Below are 26,693 nucleotides of genomic sequence, written 5' to 3' on the forward strand. Positions count from 1 at the left end.
CATAGAAAGCCTTCTTTTTTAAGCCAATTTTGTAAAACATTTCTGAAGGTCTTTAATGAAGTAATGTGTCATGCTGACCATGCACTGAACAGTTTTACTCCAAGGTATGTATAGCTGTTGCCAGTCTTGCTTAATCTTGTAAAGATTTGTTAAATCTTTTCTTTGTGTCACGTTTTATGACAATGAAATGATTGCCTTAATCTGTAGCTCTCCTGGTTTCTTTCATGTAGACTACGCAATTAAGTATATATAATAAAGGGACTGCTACAATGCCCAGTTTCTCGAAAAGTGGCCTGCCCGGTCCTTTGTTTTTGAAAATCCCCACTACACATCTGATACGCTTTTTCTGACACCCGTGAACTCTTTTCGTCCCAGTAGAGCTGCCCCAAAACAGTATGCAGTATGTCATGTGGCTATGAAAAAATTCATAATGTAGGATCTAAGCATCATATTTTCTCACTCACACATGCTCTAGGTTTATGTAACAGGAATACGACCTTTGGTAACTTAGTGAATAGTGAAAATGTGTGGAGGTTACAAGTTAATTTGGAATCTACTTGTACATCCAGGTGTTTGACAATACAATCATTGTTGGTATTGCATTAACTAAATAAATTTTCAATTTTATTCTGGTTTACAGTCATTCATCATCTTTAAATGGGATACTAGAAATTCTTAGGTTGTCTTTGCTTCTGTTTCTCTAGGTCCTCCATGTCATTTCCAGCAGCAATTAAAGTGGTATCATCAGCATACAGAACAGATTTACATGGCTTAATATTAAGTGGATCATTGATATAAATTATAAACAATGAAGAGTCCCACCATACCTCTTGAAACATCTAGAAATCCAGAGCAGAAACATTAAAGTGTACCTTCTGCTTACTATTGGCAAGATACAATTCTGTAAGAGTGAGAGGAACTTCAAAATGGAAAACCATTTCACATGGAGAATCCCAAGGTTCTGTCTTAGGTCCCGTTCTGTTTTTGTTTTACATAAATGATCTGCCACTTAATACTGAGTGTCACTCAGTTTTATTTGCAGATGACACATCTTTAATCATTGAAAGTAACATTGCAGATCAAATTCCACAAACTGTATTAAATACTTTAGAAATCTTAGATAGCTGGTTTGATTGAAATGGGTTAAAATGAAACATGGAAAAGACTCAGTTAATGCAATTTAAGACAAAACAAGCAAAATTAAATGATATTCAGGTCAGTCACAGAAACCAGAATTTGCAGGAAGCTAGCTATGTGAAGTTCCTAAGAATGCAACTAGATAAAAATCTGTCATGGGGGTCACACACACAGTACCTTGCAAATAAATTAAATTGCTTAGCATATGCAATGAGAATACTGTACAATGCTACCAGTATGGACATAAGAAAAGTAGTATAATACAGCTACTTTGAGTCAGTAATAAGGTATGGAATTGTATTTTGGGGTAACTCAAACCATATGTGTCGAATATTCAAACTTCAGAAAACCATCATTAAAAAAATGCACAATGTAGGGCAAAGAAAATCATGTCACTCACTCCTAAAAAATCTGAGTATAGCTGAGTGTTCCCTTACTATACATATACAAGCTGATTATCTTTGTACACACTAACCCTGATTTATTTGTAGCAAATCATTTTCAACATGATTACAACACCAGAAATCAAAATAATTTTATGCTGCGCACCCACCATTTAAAACTTTATGCTCAAACTCCATATTATATGGGTATGAAAATTTATAATAAAGTGTAAAGAAGAGAACTGCTCAGCATAAATTTAGAAACACTGGAAAAATCCTTACATGAGAAACTAGTGCAGAAATGTTACTATTCAGTAGAAGAATTCATAAATGACAACCTGAAAGTTTGAGCAGGAGAGAGCAAGTACTTAGGACTTTTAATCTTAAAAGTTTATTACTTTTGAAGAAAAATTATTAATTGCTTAATTAAGTTATTATTCATTACTGTATGTTATATTACTGGTATTATAAGGAAAATTATAAACCAGTTTTTGTGTATTAACGAGTCTCCTGTACTTGGCTTGAAATTGTATGTTATGAGACAATAAACTTCTATTTCTCTTTCTATTTTTCATTTCTGTCATTTGAGAGAGAAATTTCATGAATTATTGAAATCATTCTGACATCCTACTTGTCTCTCCACATGATGAGAAGAATATCACATTGCTCTCCGCATGATGAGAACTATATCACATTATCTACAGAAAACTATGACATCTTTCTTCATTCTTGATCCTCTGTTTTCAAGTTAGTGGTAAACCTCTGTTCGCTCTCATAGTACCACAGATCTGGTTTTGCTTTCGAGTAGTAACTCTTCAGTAGACATGCTGTTATAACAATTAAACATGCTATTATAACAGTTATTGTGGCAGGAATGGTGCTACATACTAAGATAATGGCCAAGAACACATTCTTCTAGTTACTTCCCTTCACCAGTGTAAATCACTATACCGGAGATATAGCCCACAGCTCTCTCGCACACCATCCTAACAAATAACCCATACTTTTGTCATCGTTGCAGAGTTGTGTGATTGAAACCTCATCTGTACACTCTGTGAAATCATCCCATCATTCAAAGACAATTATCTCTGGTTTGTTTAGTGTCCCGAATTTATGGAATAAATAATCCAGCACATGTTGTGCTTTGAAGAGTCTCCCAGTTCTATTGTTCAATTTCATGCCAGAATGTCAAAATCTGTTCAAGGGGTCGATTTGGCGGAAGAGAGCAAACAGCGAGGTCATCAGTCTCGTCCAATTAGGGATGGACGGGAAAGGAAGTTGGCCGTCCCCTTCCAAAGGAACCATCCCGGCATTTGCCTGAAGCAATTTAGGGAAATCACGAAAACCTAAATCAGGAAGGCCGGACACGGGATTGAACTGTCGTCCTCCTGAAAATCTGTTCAAATCTCAGTCTGTGACAATAGTGGGGTACCTATTACACAGTCAGTTAAGCGATGCTCTTTTATCTTGTCTTGGCTGTCCCATTTAAGTGCTTTATGTGATGTTTTATCTTTCACTGAGATCTGATGATGACAGGAGCAAAACACCTTGCACAACATTTCAAACAAGTTGTCACCAAACGTCCGGCTAATCACAGTGACTACAGAGTCACACTGCGTTGGAAAAGTAATGACCACAGGATAACCATCAAATAGTTGCAAGTGTGGCTGAATATCAATCTCAAACCAATCATTGTTTTCATTATGACAAAATGAATCATTCTCACAATCGGTCACCTTCACCGTTGTTGTCGGAATGACTTGACACCGATGCCACATTACACTTCTTTGTACGTCTAAAAATGACACTGTCACTGGAATCATTCTCAGGCCCATACAAACATTCCTTAACACAATCATCTGGATCTTCATTCTCACTAGGGACATCTTAGTATGCATCAGAAAAAAAACTCCAAAAATATTTCAGTGTCATTCATTTCCTTCCGTTTTCTGAATAGAGCTATCTCTAAGAGCAGGAGAAACTTCAAGATGAAAATTGTGTAACTATTTGAAATATCAAAATACACTCACAATACTGAATAAGTAAAAAGTACGCAAAGCAATCACGTTCGCTATGTTGCCTACGGGTGTAAACACGTAACTCCACACAGTCTACAGGCAGCTTGTAGTAAACACGAGTTATCTCACGATCCGTCCACAACAGACGGTGTTTGAAACACGAGAAATTTCAGAATCTGTCCACAGTGTGTTAAGCCACCTACAAAAGGCAAACACTGGCAGACTCTCCATCATCTTGGTATCTGCAGCACATACAAAATAGTTCCTAGAAAAAAGTTCCGGCAGAAACTGTGACAGTTTCAAATCACTGGCCAACAAATTCAATGATTACTATCTCTGCATTTGGCAGTCCGATGTGCTGATTGCTCAGGCTTGGAAGAAGATCAACAAACTCCCATCTAGCACAAAGCAAGACGTTGAGAATCCCAACCAATTCGTAAGGAAACTGAAAAACGATAAATAAATAAATGTGCCAGATTAGCCTCACTTTCTGCAAACTATCTAGTTACGTAAATTCAACGACTGAAAAGTTATTTTTGCTACATGGGAAATAGTAGTGTTTGTTATAAAGTTCTGTAAGTAATGGTGTACTACCAGTAATCCCTCAATTTTTTAAAGAATCGAACTCCCATTTATAAAACAGCTTCAAACATCTGATTACTTTACAAGTGACTTAATGTGTTAAATGTTTGACTTTAAGCACGTTACTGATAAAAAGTTTAGGAAAGCAGACATTAAGTTGCAGACAGGTACAATTAAAGGACACTTACACAAAGCTTTCAGCCACAGCCTTCTTCCGCAAAAGAGAAAGACAGAAACACTCATCACTGATACACACAAACAAGCACATCTCTCACACACCTCCAACAGTTCAGGTGAACTCTGCCTGCAACTTCTTCTTTATTTTCATGATTTCCCGTCAGGAAGGTTGCAGTGTGTAGTAACTGACGGAAAATCATCGAGTAAAACAGAAGTGATATCTGGCGTTACCCAAGGAAGTGGTATAGGTCCTCTGCTGTTCCTCATGTACATAAGTGAATTAGGAGACAATCTGAGCAGCCCTCTTAGACTGTTTGCGGACGATCCTGTGATTTACCATCTTCTAAAGTCATCTGACGATCAAAACAAATTTCAAAACAATTTAGACATGATATCTGTTTGATGCAAAAAGTGACAATTGACTATAAATAATGAAATGCATGAAGTCATTCACATGAGTACTAAAAGGAACCTGCTAAATTTCGGTTACAGAAAAAACACACAAATCTCAAGGCTGTAAAGTCAACTAAATATTTAAGGAATACAATTATGAATAACTTAAATTGGAATGATCACATAGATAATGTTCTGAGGAAAGCACACCAAAGATTGATCAATCAGCAGAACACTTAGAAAATGCAACAGGTCTACTAAAAAGACTACCTACACTACACTTGTCTGTCCTCTTTTGGAGTACTGCAGTCCGATGTGGCATCTGCATCGGATAGAATTGGCGGAGAACATCGAAAAAGTTCATAGAAGGGAAGCTCGTTTTGCATTATCATGCAATAGGGGAGAGAGTGCCACAGATATAATAAGTGAATTGGGGTGGCTACCATAAAAAAATTCTTTTTTTATTGCGGCAGGCTCTTCTCACATAATTTCAGTCACGTAATTTCCCCTCAGTGCGTGACAATATTTTGTTAGCACCCACCTACATAGGGAGGATTAATCATGTTGATAAAATAACAGAAATCAAATATTTAAGCGTTCATTAGTTCAAAAAAATTTTCATAACACTGGTGGGAGAGAAACTGGTGTCAAAAATAATGTGTGGAAAGGAATACTATGAAGCATATTCCGATTTCTACGTACTTACACTGCAGCAACATAAAATGAATAAAAATGTCGATACGAGTAATACTGATACAAAAAGCATTTGAACTGGGCCATTGGTATAACCATTTTTGAAAAACATGCTTATAGTTTTATAAAAGATATGGGGGAAGGTAGTGACACTACAGCTGCACATTCCACCAGATATTTGAAAATATAATCAGCTCTCAGAGAGCTAGACCAGGATATCAGCAAATTCTATAAGACTCGCCAACGCATCCGATGTTCACAGTGGGCAGTGGTCCTAATGTTTTGGCTTATTACTGTATTCGTTGCTAAAACCTAATATAGCCCAGGTTTTAATTATGTGAAAATTTTTATAGCTTTCAAATGAAAACACTAACACATTGTTTGGCTTCTAACTTCATTAAAATGTAATTTATTAATTTTTCTGAATACAAACACACAAAAGTTGATCCAGTAACAAACTAGAGCTGATCCATGAACAAACTAGCGAACAGTTTGTTGTTGTCTTCAGTCCTGAGACTGGTTTGATGCAGCTCTCCATGCTACTCTATCCTGTGCAAGCTTACCCTCCACGCTGCCCTCCAATACTAAATTAGTGATCCCTTGATGCCTGAGAATATGCCCTACCAACTGGTCCCTTCTTCTTGTCAAGTTACGCCACAAACGCCTCTTCTCCCCAATTCTGTTCAATACCTCCACATTAGTTATGTGATCTACCCATCTAATCTTCAGCATTCTTCTGTAGCACCACATTTCGAAAGCTTCTATTCTCCTTTTGTCCAAACTATTTAACGTCCATGTTTCACTTCCAAACATAATCAAAACTAATATACATATTGTTAAAGTTACTATTTTAAGAAATTTACAATTACAAGAATTAATTAAATCACACTATGGTGTACACAATGAAATGCGAATACAGACTGATTTGTCAAAGAAACAAAGTGTTCAGTGGTTACATCTGACATTTGTAAAATATGCAGTTTTACCAGTATGTACTCATTAGGTGTTAATTAATCGAGTAATTGATTAATTTCCAGTTTTGCTGACATTTTCAGTATACCATGTGTCGTGTATTTTTAAGTGGTGTATGTGTTTTCATTATAGTGACTTACAACTTGAGCTTTTACATACCTGATAAAAGAATTATGTTATATTGCCATGAACGGTAACAAATTTATAACTAATTAATGTAAATAAACAGACAAATTTTTGTGGATCTGACTATACTGATCGGTTCGTTTATAGAATATGTAGTGGTTAATAAAAAAGAAAATGAGAAGAAAAGAAAAGGTTGAAAATGTGGGAAGAAATCGTGAGTAAAAAGGGGTTTTTAAAATCGTTAATGACCATGAAAAAGGGAAAGAATGAAATGCAAGTCGGACTTCGTATTACAGAAAAGTTATCGGACTTCGTGATTCAGAAAAGCTGTTGTTGGGGTGGTCCTTGTGGCATTTCTGAGCAAAAGTCAAACCAATTTCCACTGAAAAAATTATTTGAAAAAGAACAGTGAATAACAAAACGTGATTAACAGGGGGAAATGGCGTAGATAAGAGTTCATCCTTTAACCATGTTAACATGTCTTCTTTCGTGCGGCATCCAGGTCTTCAAAAATCTCCTACTTCGTTTCTGCGTGAAAAGTAGTAGCGGCTCCAAAATCTTGCAATCATCCAGGAATCACTAATTTATACAAATCAAAATCGTCTTGAGATTAAATGCAATGTATTTTATGTTGCTGGTTCCATCCTCTGAATTTCATACAAATTTCCACAATACGTCTGCACATCAATAACTTGTCTTTCGTCTTAATCAGACCAAGACTAGCTAATAAGTTTTTACGTCTGCATTAAGTAGTGCGGCGAAATTCAAAGTCCCGCTACAAATAGAGTCTCTTGGATGACACATTACCATATGGAGTGATTCAAAGTAGAATGACCACATAAAATTATGTAAGCACAGGCTTTTCTCGCCATTGTCACTGTCAATAAAACTCTTCACTTAGCAAAAACACCCTGGGGAAGGCCATTTGCACAGTGGCCAAATGTCAGATAATGTTACACATTCACAATGCAGTCACACAGCCAGAATATTTTACTAACCAGATAAAACTAATTCTACAAAAACATATACCAGGCTGTGGCTAATTGGAAGAATCTTAAGAAAGTGAAATTCATCACTGAAAGAAGTGACTAACAAAAGCCGCATTCAACTAAAACTTGAATACTGTGCCTCAGTCTGAGCGACAAGTTTGAAGAAGAAACATATCCAAAGAAGAGCAGGCACTGTTTAATAATCATGAGAGCATTACAGAGCAACTTGTCCAAACCCAGTGGCAGATGTGGGAGGAGAGAGCTGTTGTGCAACATTGTGCTTTATTGTTAAAATTCTGAGAGCTTACAATATTATAAATACTAGAATGTTTGAATCAAAGTGAAATAAAAAAATATTGAGGTTACTCAAGAGAATGTATGTATATTTGAGTGGCAAAGGCCACAGGGCTTTTCAACAACCGTAACAATTCCAATATCAAAGAAGCAGGGAACAGAGTGACACAGTGAGCAGAGGAAAATTAATTTCATTTAAATGCAGCAGAAGTTATATTAAGTGTTATAAACAAATGACTCGAAAAGATAATGGAGATGAGAACCAGTTTGGTTTCTACTTTGATAGCTGCATGTTCCTGAATTGTGAAGTGGCACGGGTCAGATTAACAATTACAGTACACTGTCTCCATGAAAATTATGGTAACATGCTAATCATTTAACTTCATTTCTCAAGGATTTTTTCTCTCTTCATGCATACAGCAATTTTTTGCTAACTATATTCACTTTCTCTATGCCTCTGTTAATTTAGGGATAAGAAATGCAACTGGACTTTTGCAAATTTTGGAGGGGGGAGAGATTTATTGAAGAGGGAAGAGACTTATGCATTTGCTTTGTACACCTGCAAAAGACTTTTGACAACGTGGTTTGCAATAAGCTTACAGCTACATAAATAAAAAAAAACATTAAGAGTAGGAGGACAAAGTACCAACTCTGGATTGCATTAGGAAAAGCTGTGGAAGAGGAAAATGTTTGAGATTTGTCAATGACTTTCCCTCCTAGCAACAGATGAACAGGATGTGCAAGAAATAATGGAAGTCAGTGGAGCTAAAGGAAAAAACTACAAAGAATATAAAGAAAACAAAATAATTGCACTAGGAGAAAATGATAGGGTAAAGACTATGTTTCATCTAGGAACATTAGAACATGTGCTCAGCAGAATAGAAAGCAACAGGAAGTACACATAGCATCCTACAAGGAAGCACAAAAGAAACTGGCATAGGCATGTGTATTCAAATACAGAGATATGTAAACAGGCAGAATATGGCGCTGCATTTGGAAATGCTTATATAAGACAACAAGTGTCTGGTGCAGCTGTTAAATCTCTTACTGCTGCTACAATGCCAGGTTATCCAGATTTAAATGAGTTTGAACGTGGTGTTATAGTTGGCGAACAAGCAATGGGACACAGCATCTCCGAAGTAACAAAGAAGCGGGGATTTTCCTGTACTACCATTTCATGAGTATAATGTGAATATCAGGAATCTGGTAAAACATCAAATCTCTGACATCACTGTAGCCGGAAAAAGATCCTGCAAGAACGGGGCCAACAACGACTGAAGAGAATAGTTCAACATGACAGAAGTGCAACCCTTGTGCAAATTGCTGCATATTTCAATGCTGGGCCACCAACAACTGCCAGCTTATGAACCATTCAACGAAACATCATCCATATGGGCTTTCGGAGCTGAAGGCCCACTTGCGTAACCTCGATGACTGCACAACACAAAGTTTTACGCCTCACTTAGGCCTGTCAACACCGACATTGGAGAGCTGATGACTGGAAACATGTTGCCTGGTCGGACAAATCTCATTTCAAATTGTATTGAGCAGATGGATGTGTATGGATATGGAGACAGTCTCACGAATCCATGGACCCTGCTTGTCAGCACAGGATTGTTCAAGCTGGTGGAGGCTCTGTAATGGTGTGGGGGTGTGCTGTTGGAGTGATATGGGACCCCTGGTATGTCTAGATATGACTCTGACAGGTGACACATACATAAGCATCCTGTCTGATCACCTGCATCCATTCATGCAATTGTTACTGGCTCAGGCAATTCCATCAGCAAAATGCGACACCCCACACATCCAGAATTGCTACAATGTGGTTCCAGGACCACCACACTTGCCACCAAACTCCCCAGATGTGAACATTACTGAGCATATTTGGGATGCCTTGCAATGTGCATTTCAGAAGAGATCTCCACCCCCTTGCACTCTTTGGATTTATGGAATGCACTGCAGGACTCATCATGTCAATTCCCTCCAGCACTACTTCAGACATTAATCGAGTCTATGCCATGTCACGTTGCGCCACTTCTGCGTACTCACAGGGTCTCTACATGGTATTGGGAAGGAGTATCAGTTTCTTTCACTCTTCAGTGTATTTATACAGTATCAATGAGGTACAGTTGGAATCAGTCAACTTGCACAAATATCTGGCCTCAGATGCCTGATACTACAGTCATGTGTGTGTGAGTAACATTCTGTAGGATATGAAGTGGAACCATTGTACAGATATAGGCTAAGTCGTGGCTAAAGCAGGTGGCAGAATATGAAGGAAATACAACTAGTCTACACAGGAGATTACTTACATAACACTTGTGTGACCCCTCCTCGAATACCTCTCAAATCTGTGGGAACTGTACAATATAGGGCTAATGGCGGATACTGGATGTATTTAAAATGGCAGCATTAATGGTTACAGGCTTTTTTGGCTCAAAATGATCACATCACAGATATGCTTTAAAAACAGAACTAGCAAACATTTGAAGACAGATGCAAAGTATCCTGTCAAGCATATTTACAGAATTTCAAGACCCAACTTTAAGTGACGAATAAAGGAATATACCAGATTCCCATACATATTGCTCCTGCACACATCGCAAAGACAAAATCAGACTAATTACAATTACAGTATGCACGGAGGCATTTATGCACTCATTCTTCCTGCACTCCACATGTGAGTGGAATGAGAAACAGAACAGCAATTAAAACTAGTATAGCAACAGCGAAAGAGGTATTTTGTAACAAAAGGAGATTTTTCTGCACCAATATGGATGAAGGTCTGAGGGAAAGATGATAAAGTGTTTTGAATGGTGTCCCCCTGTATGGTGCAGAAAAGTGGACAATGAGGGAGGAAGATAAGACAAGCCTGAAGGCTTTTGGGGTGTGCAAGTGGTGAAGGATGAGAAGAATACTTTGGAAGTATAGGAAGTAAGATGAGCAAGTACTGAGGAGAGCAGAGAACCAGACTGTTACTGAGTTACTAAAAAGAAGGATAACACACCAAATAGGACGTACAGTGTGTCCAAGAAGTTCTCATACCCCTAGGTCAAACCAGTACATTGTATAACGAAGTTCTTACGTATATAAACTACGATCCAGCAGATCTATCTGTGCACCGTCATGCCTCGATTTGATTCAACCGGGGAGAAGAAACAACAGCAGTCCTAACCCCCTGTCATCCACACCAAAACTAAGTTTATTCTGTGGTGTCTCCCATGTCATTTGCAAAAGCTACTAGCACCTGTGAACAGCACTAAGAGCCCCTTTACAATGTCCCCATTAACCACAATTTCTTCAGAAATTAATGACCCAAATATTTTGTGTCTTTTGGCCTTGAGTGCTTTCCAATGGAACAAAAAATGTGGTGTGGTTCCATCTGATGTGCCACACAGTTTGCATTTAGGGGCTTCTTCTCTATTTCCATTGTGTGCAGCTGCTTACTTAAGTTCCCATGACCAGTCATTAGACCTACCCCGAGTTTAATAAGCCTCCTGTTCACAGAAATTCTCTTTAAACATTGTTTTGGCATCATTACCTTAGTACAGTTTTGTTTTTTGGCTTTAGTTCAATGTTCTACATCCTAATCCAGGTACGTAGTTTACTTTTTACCATCGTCCAAATGGCGATTAGGACAGGGTCCAGTCCAACAGGATTTGTTGCCTCGCCTCGGCCAGCCTATCAGGTGGTTCGGCGGTACTAGTTCCCGAGTGACTGGGGACCCACAGTAGGTTTACCCTGTTGCTTTCCCCTAGAGCTACACGAGAGTTTCGAGGCATTCTGCAACAATCTCCAATCTCATCACAGGGGGCCGGTGGAGATTTCGAAGCTGCTCGAAGTCCGAATGAGTTTAGATGCTACAATCCTCAAAAGACCTACACAGATTTTATTTTATTTATTTTTTATTTTACACGCCTAGTTCCGTAGGACCAAATTGCAGAGCGAATCTCCGAGGTCACGGAATGTGTCAGTACATGAAATTATGACATAAAATTAATAATAGACAAAATAAAAGTCTACAAACCCAAAAAAGAGATCCACAAGTTTACGCAAACATAATCGACAATACAACACTAGAATCAGCTCGATTTTTCGAGGAACTCCTCAACAGAATAGAAGCAGTGACCCGAGAGGAAACTCTCCGGTTTTGATTTGAAAGTGCATGGATTACTGCTAACATTTTTGAATTCTTGTGATAGCTTACTGAAAATGGATGCAGCAGTATGCTACACACCTTCCTGCACAAGAGTGAAGGAAAGCCGATCCAAATGCAGGTTGGATTTCTGCCGAGTACTAACTGAGTGAAAGCTGTTAATCCTGGAAATAAGCTGATATTGTTAACAAAAAATGACAGTAAAGAATACAAATATTGAGAGGCCGATGCCAGAATACCCAGATTAATGACAGGGGCCAACAAGAGGTTCGTGAACTTACACCACTTACTTCCCGAACTGCCCATTTGTGAGCCAAAAATATCCTTTGATCGTGGGAAGAGCAACCCCAAAATATAATACCATATGTCATACGCAATGGAAAATAAGCATAGTAGACCACTTTCTGTGTGAAACTATCAATTATTTCAGGTACCATACGAATAGTAAAAATGGCAGCATTAAGTCTTTGAACAAGATCCTGAACTTGGGCTTTCCACGGCAGTTTCTTATCTATCTGAACACCTATAAACTTGAACTGTTCAGTTTCACTGATCATATGTCAGGTTTCATTGAATTGTATGTTAGAAACTGTAAAAACTGAGTCTTACTGTGATTTAGCATCAGTTTATGTTTTACAAGCTATGAAATTATTTCTTGAACTGCACTATTTGAAACAGTGTCGAAGTTGCACACAATGTTCTTTACTACCTAGCTAGTGTCAGCAGCAAACGGAAATATTTTAGATCACCTGAAATACTAGAAGGCATATCATTTATATAAATAAGGAACAGGAGCGGCCCCACCACTGATCTCTACCCCCCCCCCCCCCCCTTCCCATTGCCAACTCACATTTAACCCCACATCATAGCCATTCTCAACAGTGTGGTCAATGGCCTTTTACAGCCTGTTACTAAAGTAAGAGGTGAACCAGTTGTGAGCTCCTCCCCATATTTCATAATGGTCCAACTTCTGGAGCAATATTTTGTGATCAACACAATCAAATGTTTTAGTTAAATAAAAAAAGATGCCTAGTGTTAGAAACCTCCTGTTTAATCCATCCGGTATCTTACAGAGAAAAGAGAATTAGCATTTTCAGTTGTTAAACCACTTCTAAAACTGAACTGTACATTTGATGGCAAATTACATGAAATAAAACGATTAATCGTCCTTACATACATAGCCTTTTCAATAACTTTTGGAAATCCTGATGGCAATAGAAATAGGTCTAAAATTGTCTAGATTATCCCTTTCGCCCTTTTTACAAAGCAGATTTACTACTGAGGGGAAACTGACCATTCTTAAAGGAAAAATTACAAATATGGGTAAGTAAAGGGCTAACATGTTGTAACAATACAAGTCAAGATAGATGTAATGGAACTTGAATAGTGTATTTGCCTCTATTGGTTACAGTACAGAGATCGATCTTTCCATCCTATCTGTATATTTAAATATAATATTGTATATAAAAACAAAGATGAGATGACTTACCGAACGAAAGCACTGGCAGGTCGATAGACACACAAACAAGTAAGTCACCTCATCTTTGTTTTTATATATAATTTTTCCAACGTGGAATGTTTCCCTCTATTATATAAATATAATATTGCACGAATAAAGGCCGGGCGAGTGTAAGGCTATTGCTAAAAATGCACGCCGCGCGATTTGTTACGATTTGGTCGGTCATAATAATAATAACATACTTTTGAATACAATTAAAATATAACGGCGATACCTGTTTAGCGTTATTGGAAATAATATGTAGTAAATTAATGAGTAAGGCAGCTGATCTTATAAGAAGAGGTAAAATTGGGCACACTGAGGTGTTTTGCTTTATATTGACAAAGCTGATGATACGGCGTCATTTTTTCATTTACTCTTAGAAATAAACAAGTAAAGAAGTGCTAATTGTGTGTTGTGAAAAAATATAGGGGCAAGTTTTAAATAACTACAGTATACTATCAGAGTAACAAACGGACAATTAGTTACACGAAATCGTGGACAGCGAAGTGTGGTCATTAAATTTACACCTACAGGGCGGCCAATTCCAGGATAAATCTATACGCATCTCACAAGGGACGCGGTATTGAGACCGTTTTTTTTTTTTTTTTTTTATTATATTGCAGAGAGCGGGCTCCAATTTATGAAATGGAGAAAAATGTTAACTTTTACGCGAACTCTTAATAATATCAGATCTGAGAGAAAAGTGTGTAATTGTCTTACACCTAACAAACATTCGTGGAGGGCAGTGGCTAAACTAGAGGAGTCAATAACAAAATACTGTATCATTATCATTGACTGTTGGTGTCGAGCAACCAAAACTGTTCATCAAAGGGTTTCGATGGAACTTGGGAGTTAGGTTTCAGGCACTCGCTTATACTCCACATCAGGGTGTGAATGAGTGGTGAATGTGAAATAAAACTGAACAAAGTTACGTTAAATAAAACAGAAGAAACAAGACAGTTTGGTTGTATCTGTTATTATTCCATAGACTGTAATATTTCTTATTGTACGAAGCCTTTATAGATGATCTTTATGATAATTTGCTTCGAAGGGATCTCTTTATGCGTTAAGTTTTGAGGACTGGTCAAGAGGGGGTAGTTCGTAGATCCTAGCTACTGCAGCTATTCTGGAATCAGGTGCTACCATGACCGTTGTGTGCTGTCAGTGACTTAAGGTTACCATATCTCATGCTCTAATATCAACGCACCTTTCCACTTGGTATAACGGTGCCTCATGGCAACAACAACAATGGCGATGACGAAGGAAGATACGGTAGAATGTGCAGCACAGTACTTCAGTATTCTGCTAAGTAGTCCATCATATCCATGAGAGTCCTCATGTACATGTACTCTGACAGTGAATATGTCTTATTGGAATACGATAGCCAGCTTCCCAAGGGAGATTGCATTCTCCGGTTGAGGCTGTATCCCATATACCACAGCCCCAGTACCTCTGTCCACTGTCTACTCGTCAGGAAACTGGACTGTGGCTCCTGAACGGTATCGTTGTTGCTATTTTATTGAAGACTGGCATTTTGAGATTGTAGCTGTGCACAAAGTATAGCTCAATTCGTGCAGGGAAGAAAATAGCAATCTACCACTTTTAATAATGCTATTTATTCGCATAAATAATGCCATTACAGGTTTCCGATTGATAGGATCATCATCGGACAGCTGTTTACATTAAGATACAAACTTGCTGTCATTTACCTTAGTTATCTCTTCTTATTTCCTCTTTCAGCATAAATTCCTTTGGATAGTAGTTGTATGAGGTGTGAGAAATGGCCTGCTTAACAATAACTGAACCTAATACCAATGGAAAACAATGTAAACAAATCATTAAAGTGAAGCTCTTTTAGTTTTAGGCTACTTAATTAGACATAAGTAACCTAAAAGTAAAATAGTTTCCAAAATGATTCACAAATTGTGAATTCAGTTTGATGTCAGCTGTACTACTTATCAGTGACACGAAAATCTGTGCCTGGGACTGGATCCCGGATTTCCCTGCTTATCGGAAGCAGCCACCTTAACCACTTTAGCTCTCTGTGTGTACTCCCCGGACTGCCCCAACCTTTCATATGCCACACTATCTACATTCCCACATGCATGCATGTCTGCAGTACATTGTATAACAGCATACAAACATTGTATAAAAAAATATTTACAATTTCACTTTCATGATTTCTTTACATCGTTTTCAGTTTGGTATTAGGTACAATTACAGTCAAATTGACCACTTACTACATCATATTTCAAATTCAATGCACCACCGTCCCAAGGAATTTTCGCCATGAAGGGAAATAAAAAGTGTAAAACTAGTGTAAACAACAATAACTTTGTACTTTAATGTGAGCCAACGACAAATTTATAAAACTTCCTGGCAGATTAAAACTGTGTGCCGGACCGAGACTCAAACTCTGGGACCTTTGCCTTTCGCAGGCAAGTGCTTTACCAACTGAGCTACCCAAGCATAACTCACGAGCCGCCCTCACAGCTTAAATTTTGCCATTATCTCGTCTCCTACCTTCCAAACTTCGCAGAAGCTCTCCTGCACACCTTGCAGAACCAGCACTCCTGGAAGAAAGGATATTACAGAGACATGGCTTAGCCACAGCCACAATCCGTGAAAGGCAAAGGTCCCCAGTTCGAGTCTCGGTTCGGCACACAGTTTTAATCTGCCAGGAAGTTTCATACCAGCACACACTCTGCTGCAGAGGGAAAGTTTCATTCTGGAAACATTCCCTAGGCTGTGGCTAAGCCATGTCTCCACAATATCCTTTCTTCCAGGAGTGCCGGTTCTGCAAAGTGTGCAGGATAGCTTCTGTGAAGTTTGGAAGGTATGAGATGAGGTACTGGCAGAATTAAAGCTGTGAGGGCGGGCCGTGAGTTGTGCTTGGGTAGCTCAGCTGGTAGAGCACTTGCTTGCAAAAGGCAAAGGTCCCGAGTTCGAGTCTCGGTCCGACACACAGTTTTAATCTGCCAGGAAGTTTCATATCAGCGCACACTCCGCTGCAGAGTGAAAATTTCATTCTTCAACAAATTTATATTTTAACACGAACAGCTGTCTGACGATGAACTGGTCAGTTCAAATCAGCTAATGGCACTATTTACGTGAATAAACAGCATTATTAAAAGTGGCTGCTGCCGTTTTCTTCTCTGCAACAATCAACAGGTATCATGGTTCTTTCTTCCACTACTCCCTACTTCATATGGTTATATACAATGGTTTATTGAAGTAGTAAGAAGTTACCATATAGTCAGCCAGCAATTCCCCAACCATTCCTATAATTACCCTATTTGTTAGATTAGTGCGAACTTTTGGATATCCTATATACCACCAGTTTTTTTCAGTTTTTAACCTGAATAGCTCAAAGATTTAATGGACGTGTGTACCTTACACAGTCATCTGCTCTTTCCCATCCTCCTCGACATTTTGCAGAGTGCCTCAGAAGTCATCCTTCAAAAAGCTTCCTCGACACTTTAGAACAATTCTTCATTAAGATCTTATCGATGTCAAGCCATGTGGGACTCAATTATTCACAATAACAAGTTCACTGGTGAAGTGAAGTCCAGGCTTCATAGTGGTCATTTCAGTGAGGCTGGAGACATTCTGAACCATCCCATTTCAGCAGCATAAAAATTATTTGTGAAGGATTTCACACACCTGATACGAAGAGTATGCCAGAGCTTGTAACCTGGCACAGGGGGGGGGGGGGGGGGGGGGGGGGGCCAATATGTACAGTACTGAGTGATACAAACCCAACTCTGGATTACAACGAACTTTCTACCAGGGTATACGATACCAATGTCGCATATAGTACTTGCACTTGTGTATACCGATTAATCTCATTTGTTCATCTGCTTTACTTACTTTACTTTTCCGTGTCCAGATCAAATTTTATTTTTCCAATAGTTAGCCACCGCTACGGCTTTGTCGTTGGCTTGTAGCAGGTCGCTAAAACTGCAGGGCTCCGGCAGTAGTCGGCACATGAGCAGATGTGCCTCGTCTCGTACCTCTCCGCATCCGCAAAGAACGTCGTCATCGTTAGTCAGCAGTCCCCACTTGCACAGATTAGTTTTGCATCTGGGTACACCAGCCCTCAGCCTATTTAGCGTTCTCCACACTGTATAAGGAAGTTTGTTTCCAGGTGCCATTTGCTCTTTTGGTATTATCTGCAGGGCGGTTTGTTCATTCTCCCATTTGTTCATGTTCATCTGCTTATCATTGTTCAAGTGTTAATTTGCTTCCTATCTAATATTTGACAATTATATAATACGCACTCACTATCATTATGCAAATTAATTGACTACAGAATAGTCTTGCTGTTGCTAATATGTCTACATTTCTGGTATCAGCCCCTAATGCTTTATCACATCAGAAGTTGAAACTTCCTGGCAGATTAAAACTGTGTGCCGGACCGAGACTCGTGAATTGAAGCTGTGAGGACAGGGCATGAGTCGTGCTTGGGTAGCTCAGTTGGTAGAGCACTTGCCCACGAAAGGCAAAGGTCCTGAGCTCGAGTCTCAGTCCGGCACACAGTTTTAATCTGCCAGGAAGTTTCATATTAGCGCACAGTCCGCTGCAGAGTGAAAATCTCATTCTGGAAACATCCCCCAGGCTGTGTCTAAGCCATGTCTCCGCAATATCCTTTCTTTCAGGAGTGCTAGATCTGCAAGGTTCGCAGGAGAGCTTCTGTTAAGTTTTGAAGATAGGAGACGAGATACTGGTGGAAGTAAAGCTGTGAGGACGGGGCATGAATCGTACTTGGGTAGCTCAGTTGGTAGAACACTTGCCCGCGGAAGGCAAAATTCCCGAGTTCGAGTCTCGGTCCGGCACACAGTTTTAATCTGCCAGGAAGTTTCATATCGGCGCACACTCCGCTGCAGAGGGGAAATCTCATTCTGACGTCAAAAGTTATTTATTCGGCAAAGCACAATTCGTACACAGGTACTGAAAACGTGTCAGCATTAAATTGCCTGTCATAATTTAATAACAATCTGAATATTATTTAAGAGCACTGTTAGTCTTTTTCTTAATTGTCACTTTAGCCTGGGAGACCGTACACACTCTCTACATCCCTCCACGAGTCATTTCTGTTCCTGAGTTTCGTGGTCCATTCAGCTTTCCTCGGGCCCATTGCCTCCATATCCCTGCAGATGTCATCTCGTCAGTGGTCTTGCTCGATCCCTTCCGCCCTCCACGGATGCTGAGAATGCTACTAGCAGTAGTATTTTGTCTTACATGCTAATTAGGTGATTAGGTGCTCTGCCCACAGCAGTCTTCTTCTCTTCATCATTTGGCCACTATCACCTCATGAGTATAGATTTGCCAGTTCCTGGTTTCTTAACATCCTCCATTCCTGTGACATGGGGGGGAGAGAGACAGCTACTTTCCTCCATACCTCTCTTTCGAAGACTAGCAGTTTTTGACCATCTGTTTTCCTTAATGTAAATGTTTCAGACTTGTACAGAGCTACTGGGAAGCTTACGCTCTGGTATAATCTGATTAAACCACTGCTGCACACCGTGTCCCATCAACCAAAATATCCTCTATTCGTTGGTGCAATCCTTGCCTTAATCTAAATTTCTGTTCTATTCTGCTTGCTACAAATGCTTCCTAAATGTTTAAATATAACTTCATCAGCTGTCAGTGGGTACCTTGCTCGTGACGACACACTCAGTTTTCTCTTTATTAATACACTACTGGCCATTAAAATTGCTACACCAAGAAGAAATGCAGATGATAAACGGGTATTCATTGGACAAATATATTATACTAGAACTGACACGTGATTACATTTTCACGCAATTTGGGTGCACAGATCCTGAGAAATCAGTACCCAGAAAAACCACCTCTGGCCATAATAACGGCCCTGATATCCGGGGCATTGAGTCAAACGGAGCTCAGATGGCATGTACAGGTACAGCTGCCCATGCAGCTTCAACACGATACCACAGTTCATCAAGAGTAGTGACTGGCGTATTGTGACGAGCCAGTTGTTCGGCCACCATTGACCAGACTTTTTCAGTTGGGGAGAGATCTGGAGAATGTGCTGGCCAGGGCAGCAGTCAAACATTTTCTGTATCCAGAAAGGCCCGTACAGGACCTGCAACATGCGGCCGTGCATTATCCTGCTGAAATGTAGGCTTTCTCAGGGAACGAAAGAAGGGTAGAGCCACGGGTCGTAACACATCTGGAATGTAAAGTCCACTGTTCAAAGTGCCGTCAATGCGAACAACGGGTGACCGGGACGTGTAACCTATGGCACCCCATGCCATCACGCTGGGTGATACGCCAGTATGGCGATGACGAATACATGCTTCCAATGTGCGTTCACCGCGATGTCGCCAAACATGGATGCGACAGTCATGATGCTGTAAACAGAACCTGGATTCATTCGCAAAAATGACGTTTTGCCATTCGTGCACCCAGGTTCGTCGTCGAGTACACCACCGCAGGCGCTCTTGTCTGTGATGCAGCATCAAGGGTAACCACAGCCACAGTCTCCAAGCCTATAGTCCAAGCTGCTGCAGACGTCAGCAAACTGTTCGTGCAGATGGTTGTTGTCTTGTAAACGTTCCCATGTGTTGACTCTGGGATCGAGATGTGGCTGCACGATCCGTTACAGCCGTGCAGATAAGATGCCTGTCATCTCGACTGTTAGTGATACGAGGCTGTCGGGATCCAGCACGGCATTCCGTAGCACCCTCCTGAACCCACCGATTCCATATTCTGCTAACAGTCATTGGATCTCGACCAACGCGAGCAGCAATGTCGCGATAGGCTACAATCCGACCTTTATCAAAGTCGGAAACATGATGGTACGCATTTCTCCTCCTTACACGAGGCATCACAACAATGTTTCACCAGGCAACGCCGGTCAACTGCTGTTTGTGTATGAGAAATCGGTTGGAAACTTTCCTCATGTCAGCATGTTTTAGGTGTCGCCACCGGTGCCAACCTTGTGTGAATGCTCTGAAAAGCTAATCATTTGCATATCATAGCATCTTCTTCCTGTCGGTTAAATTTTGCATCTGTAGAAAGTCATCTTCGTGGTGTAGCAGTTTTAATGGCCAGTAGTGTATGTAACTCTGCTTTCCTTGCAACATGTCTGTAAGGACTTGTCATCAGCTGCAAGTCATCTTTGCTATAATTTATTAGAAAAACACCATCCACATACGATTTATTACATTATTACCCAGTCTTATTCCAGCTGAGTTTGATTTATGGTGTTTTCTGTCTATCTTTACTCATATTAAATTAAAGAGTATTGGAGATAATACGTCTCCTTACCCAAAACAAGTTTTGACTTCAAAATGTTCTGACATCGCCCTAGTGGTCTTTACTCCGCAATAGGTTTCCTTTTAACAGATCTTGTTAGATGTATTAACTTTTGGGTGAATTTAAATTATTTCGAAACACTGGTGATTGTGCCCTTATGTATGCTGTCGTATGCTTTTCTGAAATTAACAAAAACTGTGTGAATTCAGTGTAATGTTCCCAAACTTTCCCTGTTATCTGTCTGAATGTAAAAAGCTGATATGTTCCTTCTGAAACCACATTCAGCATCCCCTATAATTCCTTCTGCAACTGGGATAATTCAGTAGACACTGAGATAGAATTTTGTAGCTTACATTAAAGAGTGTAATCACTCTATAATTATCATATATCGGGGTGTTATTTCTTAGTACATGGCAGATTATGGTCATTTTCCAGTCATCAGGCAATATCTCATATTCTCTAACATTCTTTAACAGTTTTGGAATTATTTTAAACAATCTCAGTCCTCCATTCTTTATTAGATCTCCTGCAGTTTTATCTCTGATGAAAGCCATACTGTTTTTTAGATTTTTGATTATTTGTGGTATTTCTCCTTCACTGAATATCACTTCTTTGTTGTCTACAGTGCCTAGTACACCACATGGAAAATACTCTATTAAGATCACGACAGTTTTAGTACTTCTATGAAGTACTCTCCCATCAATATGTTACTTCCGTGTCATTCGTGAGGATCTTTCCTTGTGTGTCTTTTTTATAAATGTTTCTTTTTTTCTTACATTTCTGTGTTACTTTCTTTCCTTTTTGCTACATTTGTCCTGTGATGGATACAGCCCCCTTCAGCCTCTCCTGTTATCTTCTTGTAATATTTACATTTCTTCTGCCATAGTGTAGCTGGTTCATCAACAAACAATCTGTCATATTCAAGCCTAACAATGACCTCACAATTCATGACACATTTGGCAAACACACCCAAATGTTTGTGACAACAGTGAAGAGGAGAACTGCTTCAATTTCGGTGCTAGAAATTCATTGCCTCTTTTCTGAGCTCTTGTCGGTTATGCGAAAAACATTCCAGTGTCCAAACTGATGCACTGCCAAACCATAAGCAGCAGAGAAACACCGCTGTGACTGCAGCCGGTCCTGATCTAGACCAGTTGTTCCCAATACCGCTTGAGGGATAAAACAATATTTTCTAAGAGGAATATCATTACTTTACTGTTTAATAAGACTGTAATACTGATAACATAAGTCACCAACGATTACATTCTTTTTCCAAATACTGTACTAGTTTCAGCATTTTAAAAATAAAAGTGATCAAAGAAAAACCTATTACATTCTAAAGCTTAGTTAAGTGCTAATGCTGGGGAGGGAGAGGGGAGGCCTTACCAGCTAATATCTGATTGCACTCAGGGCTAATGGTCTCAGAAAGGCCTGCCTTGATGTGCTGGATGGCAGCAACATTAAGAAGTGAGTGCTGGATCACCAGAAATTGACATGCAAAGGACCTGCTTGCACAGTAGAAAATTGACAACAGTGGTAATGATCCTACATGAGTTAACCAACATATTGTTTCTTTCAATGTATGCCCCCCAAAAAAAAGGGAAGTAAACTAATTGTACAGGTAATATCTCTGCCAAACACCACACCACAGGCAGCTGACAAGAGTAGAGATGCAGATGTACCACCAACAATCTGAAAAATCTGAAAGGGTGCACAGTTTGCTTACCTCCACGCACCAGAAAGAGAGCACGCACGCCCCCCTCTCCACAGGCGGCCGCCAGCACGTCCGCCACGTCTCGCTCCCTCAACCCGGCAGCCGACAGGTGCAGCAAGACGCCGTGCTGCCCTACGAGCTCCGACAGGCCGAGGGCCGTACGGACGGCAGGTACGGAAGACCAGTCCGAGGGAGGCCGCTCTGTAATGGAAGGTGACAGGTGCCACGTCACCGAAGCGAACGCGGCAAGTTCGCCGCCAACGGCATCTGCCGCACTGAAAGTAAGTGAAACAGTTTGGTTTTTGGAGATTTCTCAGGTCGATAGAAAGATGGTACATTCTTCAGTGTCTTGTGAAATATAACTAGCCTATCAGCACAGCTGGTTAATGGATCAGCTGAGACTAAATTCGTACAGGACTGTGTTCTAAAAGCATGCAGTGATGTTTATGTTCCATCGTAATTGTTAGTATGCTGATGTATGTTTACTGTTATATTTCTTTCTGCACATATATTAATCATTACTTAACATCATTTGAAGTAATTTAGTGACCTGGAGAAGACAAATTTCATCGTGTCATTTCTTATGCACAGTTATAATTCTGTACATACTGAAATTTCACTTACACATATCTCTCTTCGGTCAGTTCAATACTTTCAAATCCGGGATGACAGAAACAAATTCATGGAATGCAATTTTTGTATAAGATATGTGGAATGTGCAAACTATTTTAAAATGTTGAAATAAATCAATAAAAATGTGTACATTTAGAAAAATGACAACTTTTAACATGATTTTTCAAGACATTTCTTAGTAAAAATAAACTTCACCATTTGAGCACTGGAAACTGTAAGCAACTCAAATAGGTAATCTACACAAGCACAAGAGTTTTCTATCTAACAGGAATCTCAGTTTCAGATGTTTTACTTTTTTATGTAGAATATGTTTGTTACACATCAGATATTGTAAACATTCATTTCCTCATTATCTATACTACTGCTTAAAGACAAGTCATTATTTAACACTGTTACCGAAAGTATCAAAAAGTTCTCGACCAGTTAACTTCATATTATTACACGATACCCTAATGAACATTTCGATGGATGTGGGCTATACATTTTTTAAAAAGACAATCTATAGGTTTTCTGTTCAAACTAACTGCAAGAAAGAAAATGCCGTGCCATAAAAATATGTGGTTTCATTTTCTTTCTCACAATCAAGTGTCGAGCTCGATAGCAAGGCATGTGAAGTATTGAACAAATTGTTTCTCACACATATATTCTTTCTCTTTATATATAATTTCAAACAAAAATTATATACACAACAATGTGCCGTTTTGTTTTCTTCATTGCTGTCAGTTTTACAGGAAACAGGAACGGTGCATTTATGACATATTGGCTTATAGAATGAGATTTTCACTCTGCAGTGGACTGTGCACTGATATGAAACTTACTGGCAGATTGAAACTGTGTGCTGGACCGAGACTCGAACTCAGGACCTTTGCCTTTCGCAGGCAAGTGCTCTACCAACTGAGCTACCAAAGCACGACTCACGCCCCGTCCTCACAGCTTTAATTCCGCCAGTATCTCGGCTCCTACCTTCCAAACTTAGCAGAAGCTCTCCTGCAAACCTTGCACAACTAGCAGTCCTGAAAGAAAGGATATTGCGGAGACATAGCTTAGCCACAGCCTGGGGGATGTTTCCAGAATGAGCACTTGCCCGTGAAAGGCAAAGGTCCCGAGTTCGAGTCTCGGTCTAGCACACAGTTTTAATCTGCCAGGAAGTTTCATATTGTCTTATTATTAGAATACTACTACAGAATTTGAATCGTCCAAACTTTGTAATTCTACCCATTGGCAGATTAAACCAGTGTGAAATACTGTCATCGAAGCTACTGTCCTCACAGATTCAGTAGCTGGAGAAGTTTCTCTTATAGACCATATATCAATGATACCATCCAATTTACCCAATCATTTTAAGCTACTTCAATGACCGATGAAGAGTTCTCGTTAACAATAACAATAAATAATGCTTGAGGTAGGAGACAGGACTAAGAGAACGGAGAGGTGAAGAGGTGAGGGATGGAAATGGTCATTGGGGGAGGGGGGGGGGGGGGAGGGGATGGACAGAGATGGGAGGAAGGAGTTTAGCGTGTATATACAATTCCCATGCACGTTTAGCAACTGCAAAGCAGTGCAGGATTCACCAATAATTTTATAAAAGTGTTACATAATACTATAGTGTATGTGAATTCACTAATTGTTATTTGTCTGTATATGAGCCGGTGTGATGCCAAGTCAGTCAGTTACAGTTGTTGTTCATAAGTTGGTAAAGAGTCATCAGTTAATTTCGATAATGTGTGGCAGATTTGTTTGAAATGGAAATATTTCAGTCATCAGCAGTTTATGTGAAATTTTGATGTTCTATTAAGTAATGAGTCAATATATAACTACACAATACAAAAAAATGGTGATTCATTCTGCATTTCGAATTACATCCTGGACCTCTCACCGACCTCAGACAGTGTTCCAACTTTGCGAGATGAGTATTTTTTTAACACTCTACATATATTCCTCATACAACATTATGTGTAAACGTGACTATTTTAAAGTTGGTTGCACTGTATTAGCCATATATTTGACTTGGACAGTTGATTGTATTACACCTGTCACTGTAATAGTGCATCACAGGCTAGACATTGTTCTGGGTTTGTGATGGCAGGGTGGGAGGGAGACAGTGTTAGCAAGATGGGAACCCCGCAACTCATTAAAGTAAAAGGTGCACCTAAATTTTGGAGGCAATTTTTTGATGGAAAAGTGCATCCTATAGTCTCTAAAATATGATATATTAATAAACCACTAAAATAGTGCAAGATGCCAGTTTCAGGTTGCATATCTAATGGCTTTCAGAGGAAACAAAAATTTGATTCGCCATATTTCGTGCAATTATTGATGAAATTTACAATGCTGACATAATCTCTCCATTAAGAGGTTCAAACTTACATTAAAGTCTTAATCCAATAAGAAAAGCATTAAGCTTGGAAAGTGTGTGTATGTCTCGAGGCAGCAGAACTTGACGTGTGCAGAGTACGCAGACTATATTCGTCCAGTATTTTAGAATGAGAGCACTTAATAGTTTCAACAAACTTGCACACATAATTTCAAAACTTTTCTTGCTGACACCCTGTCCCCCCCACCCAACAACAAAATAACGAAAGGAGGGAAAAAGTTTATCGCTTACTACACTTTCACTGTCCGTGCAATAAAGTTCAGCATCAAGCACGACAACTTAATTTATAACTGCTTTACTACTAACTATTTGGAAAATATTTTGCAGAGAGTATCCACATATTTCGTTGAATGTACCTGAAAATTTATATCACTGCACGACACAGTTCAGGTGATACAATGTTTTATGTGAGGGAGTACGATTCTGTAAAGGATTGGGGGGTAGGGGTTCATTGGCAAAACACTACTGCATTTGAGTAATCTTCAAAGATCACTCACACCCACACGACGACGTCTTCTCCTTGTTGAAAATCCCTACCTTTTGTCTGCCCGACGACCAGCATTTTACACAGTCAGAATTTTAAATCCCGACATAACATTTTTTTGTGACAGGCTCGTGGCAGTGTGTACGTCGACGCACGGATCAAGACAATGTTTTCAGGTGTCCTCGATCCTTCGTCAGAATCCGGCAGCTTCCGAAAGTCGTAACCGATAGTAGGATCGTATCGGGACTCACGAGCCGAGTGACCGGAATGACGACAAAATATTCTTCACGCAAGACTCACCGTTTAGGGCAAACGTGCAGTGTGCGAACGGATGGTGCTCTACTGTCTGCAGTTCCATTGCTACTGAAATGCTGGACAGACCAGAAGTGAATGACGTACACTGTAGAATTAAAAGTTTCCAGACACCACTATGCAAAGTGGAATTGACCACTAGATGACATAAGAGCTGAACCTGCCAGTACAAGAGGAGGTGCAGAGTACTGTGTTGTGGGTACAGAAGCACTGACAGCAGAACATTTGGGGCAGAAGAGCTCAGTGGCTTTGAATGTGGAATACTTGTTGGATGTCACCCGACATACCTATCAGGGACATTGCAACCCCTCTAAAGCTGTCCACGTCAACTGTCAGTGGAGCATCTGTGAAGTGGAAATGTGAAGGGACAAACACAGCTAAACCAACACCAGGTAGGCAGACATGGCAAATTTCAAAAGTGAAATATCAGGAGAATTTTAGCACTGTACTATTGTGAATTACAACACATCCCTG

At 39.6% G+C, this 26,693-nt stretch overlaps 1 protein-coding gene across 1 annotated transcript in view; it reads right to left on the minus strand.

Annotated features, from left to right (window-relative positions):
* The window catches only part of LOC124719822 (methylenetetrahydrofolate reductase), an 80,695-nt gene that overhangs the window by 38,446 nt on the left and 15,556 nt on the right, over positions 1–26,693 (minus strand). The window contains exon 3 of the mRNA XM_047245011.1: positions 22,429–22,691. Coding sequence (XP_047100967.1) covers positions 22,429–22,691 — 263 coding nt within the window. The remainder of the gene's footprint in view (positions 1–22,428; positions 22,692–26,693) is intronic.

Source organism: Schistocerca piceifrons, chromosome 11 (genome assembly GCF_021461385.2).
Source record: "Schistocerca piceifrons isolate TAMUIC-IGC-003096 chromosome 11, iqSchPice1.1, whole genome shotgun sequence".
Taxonomy (NCBI): Eukaryota; Metazoa; Arthropoda; class Insecta; order Orthoptera; family Acrididae; genus Schistocerca; species Schistocerca piceifrons.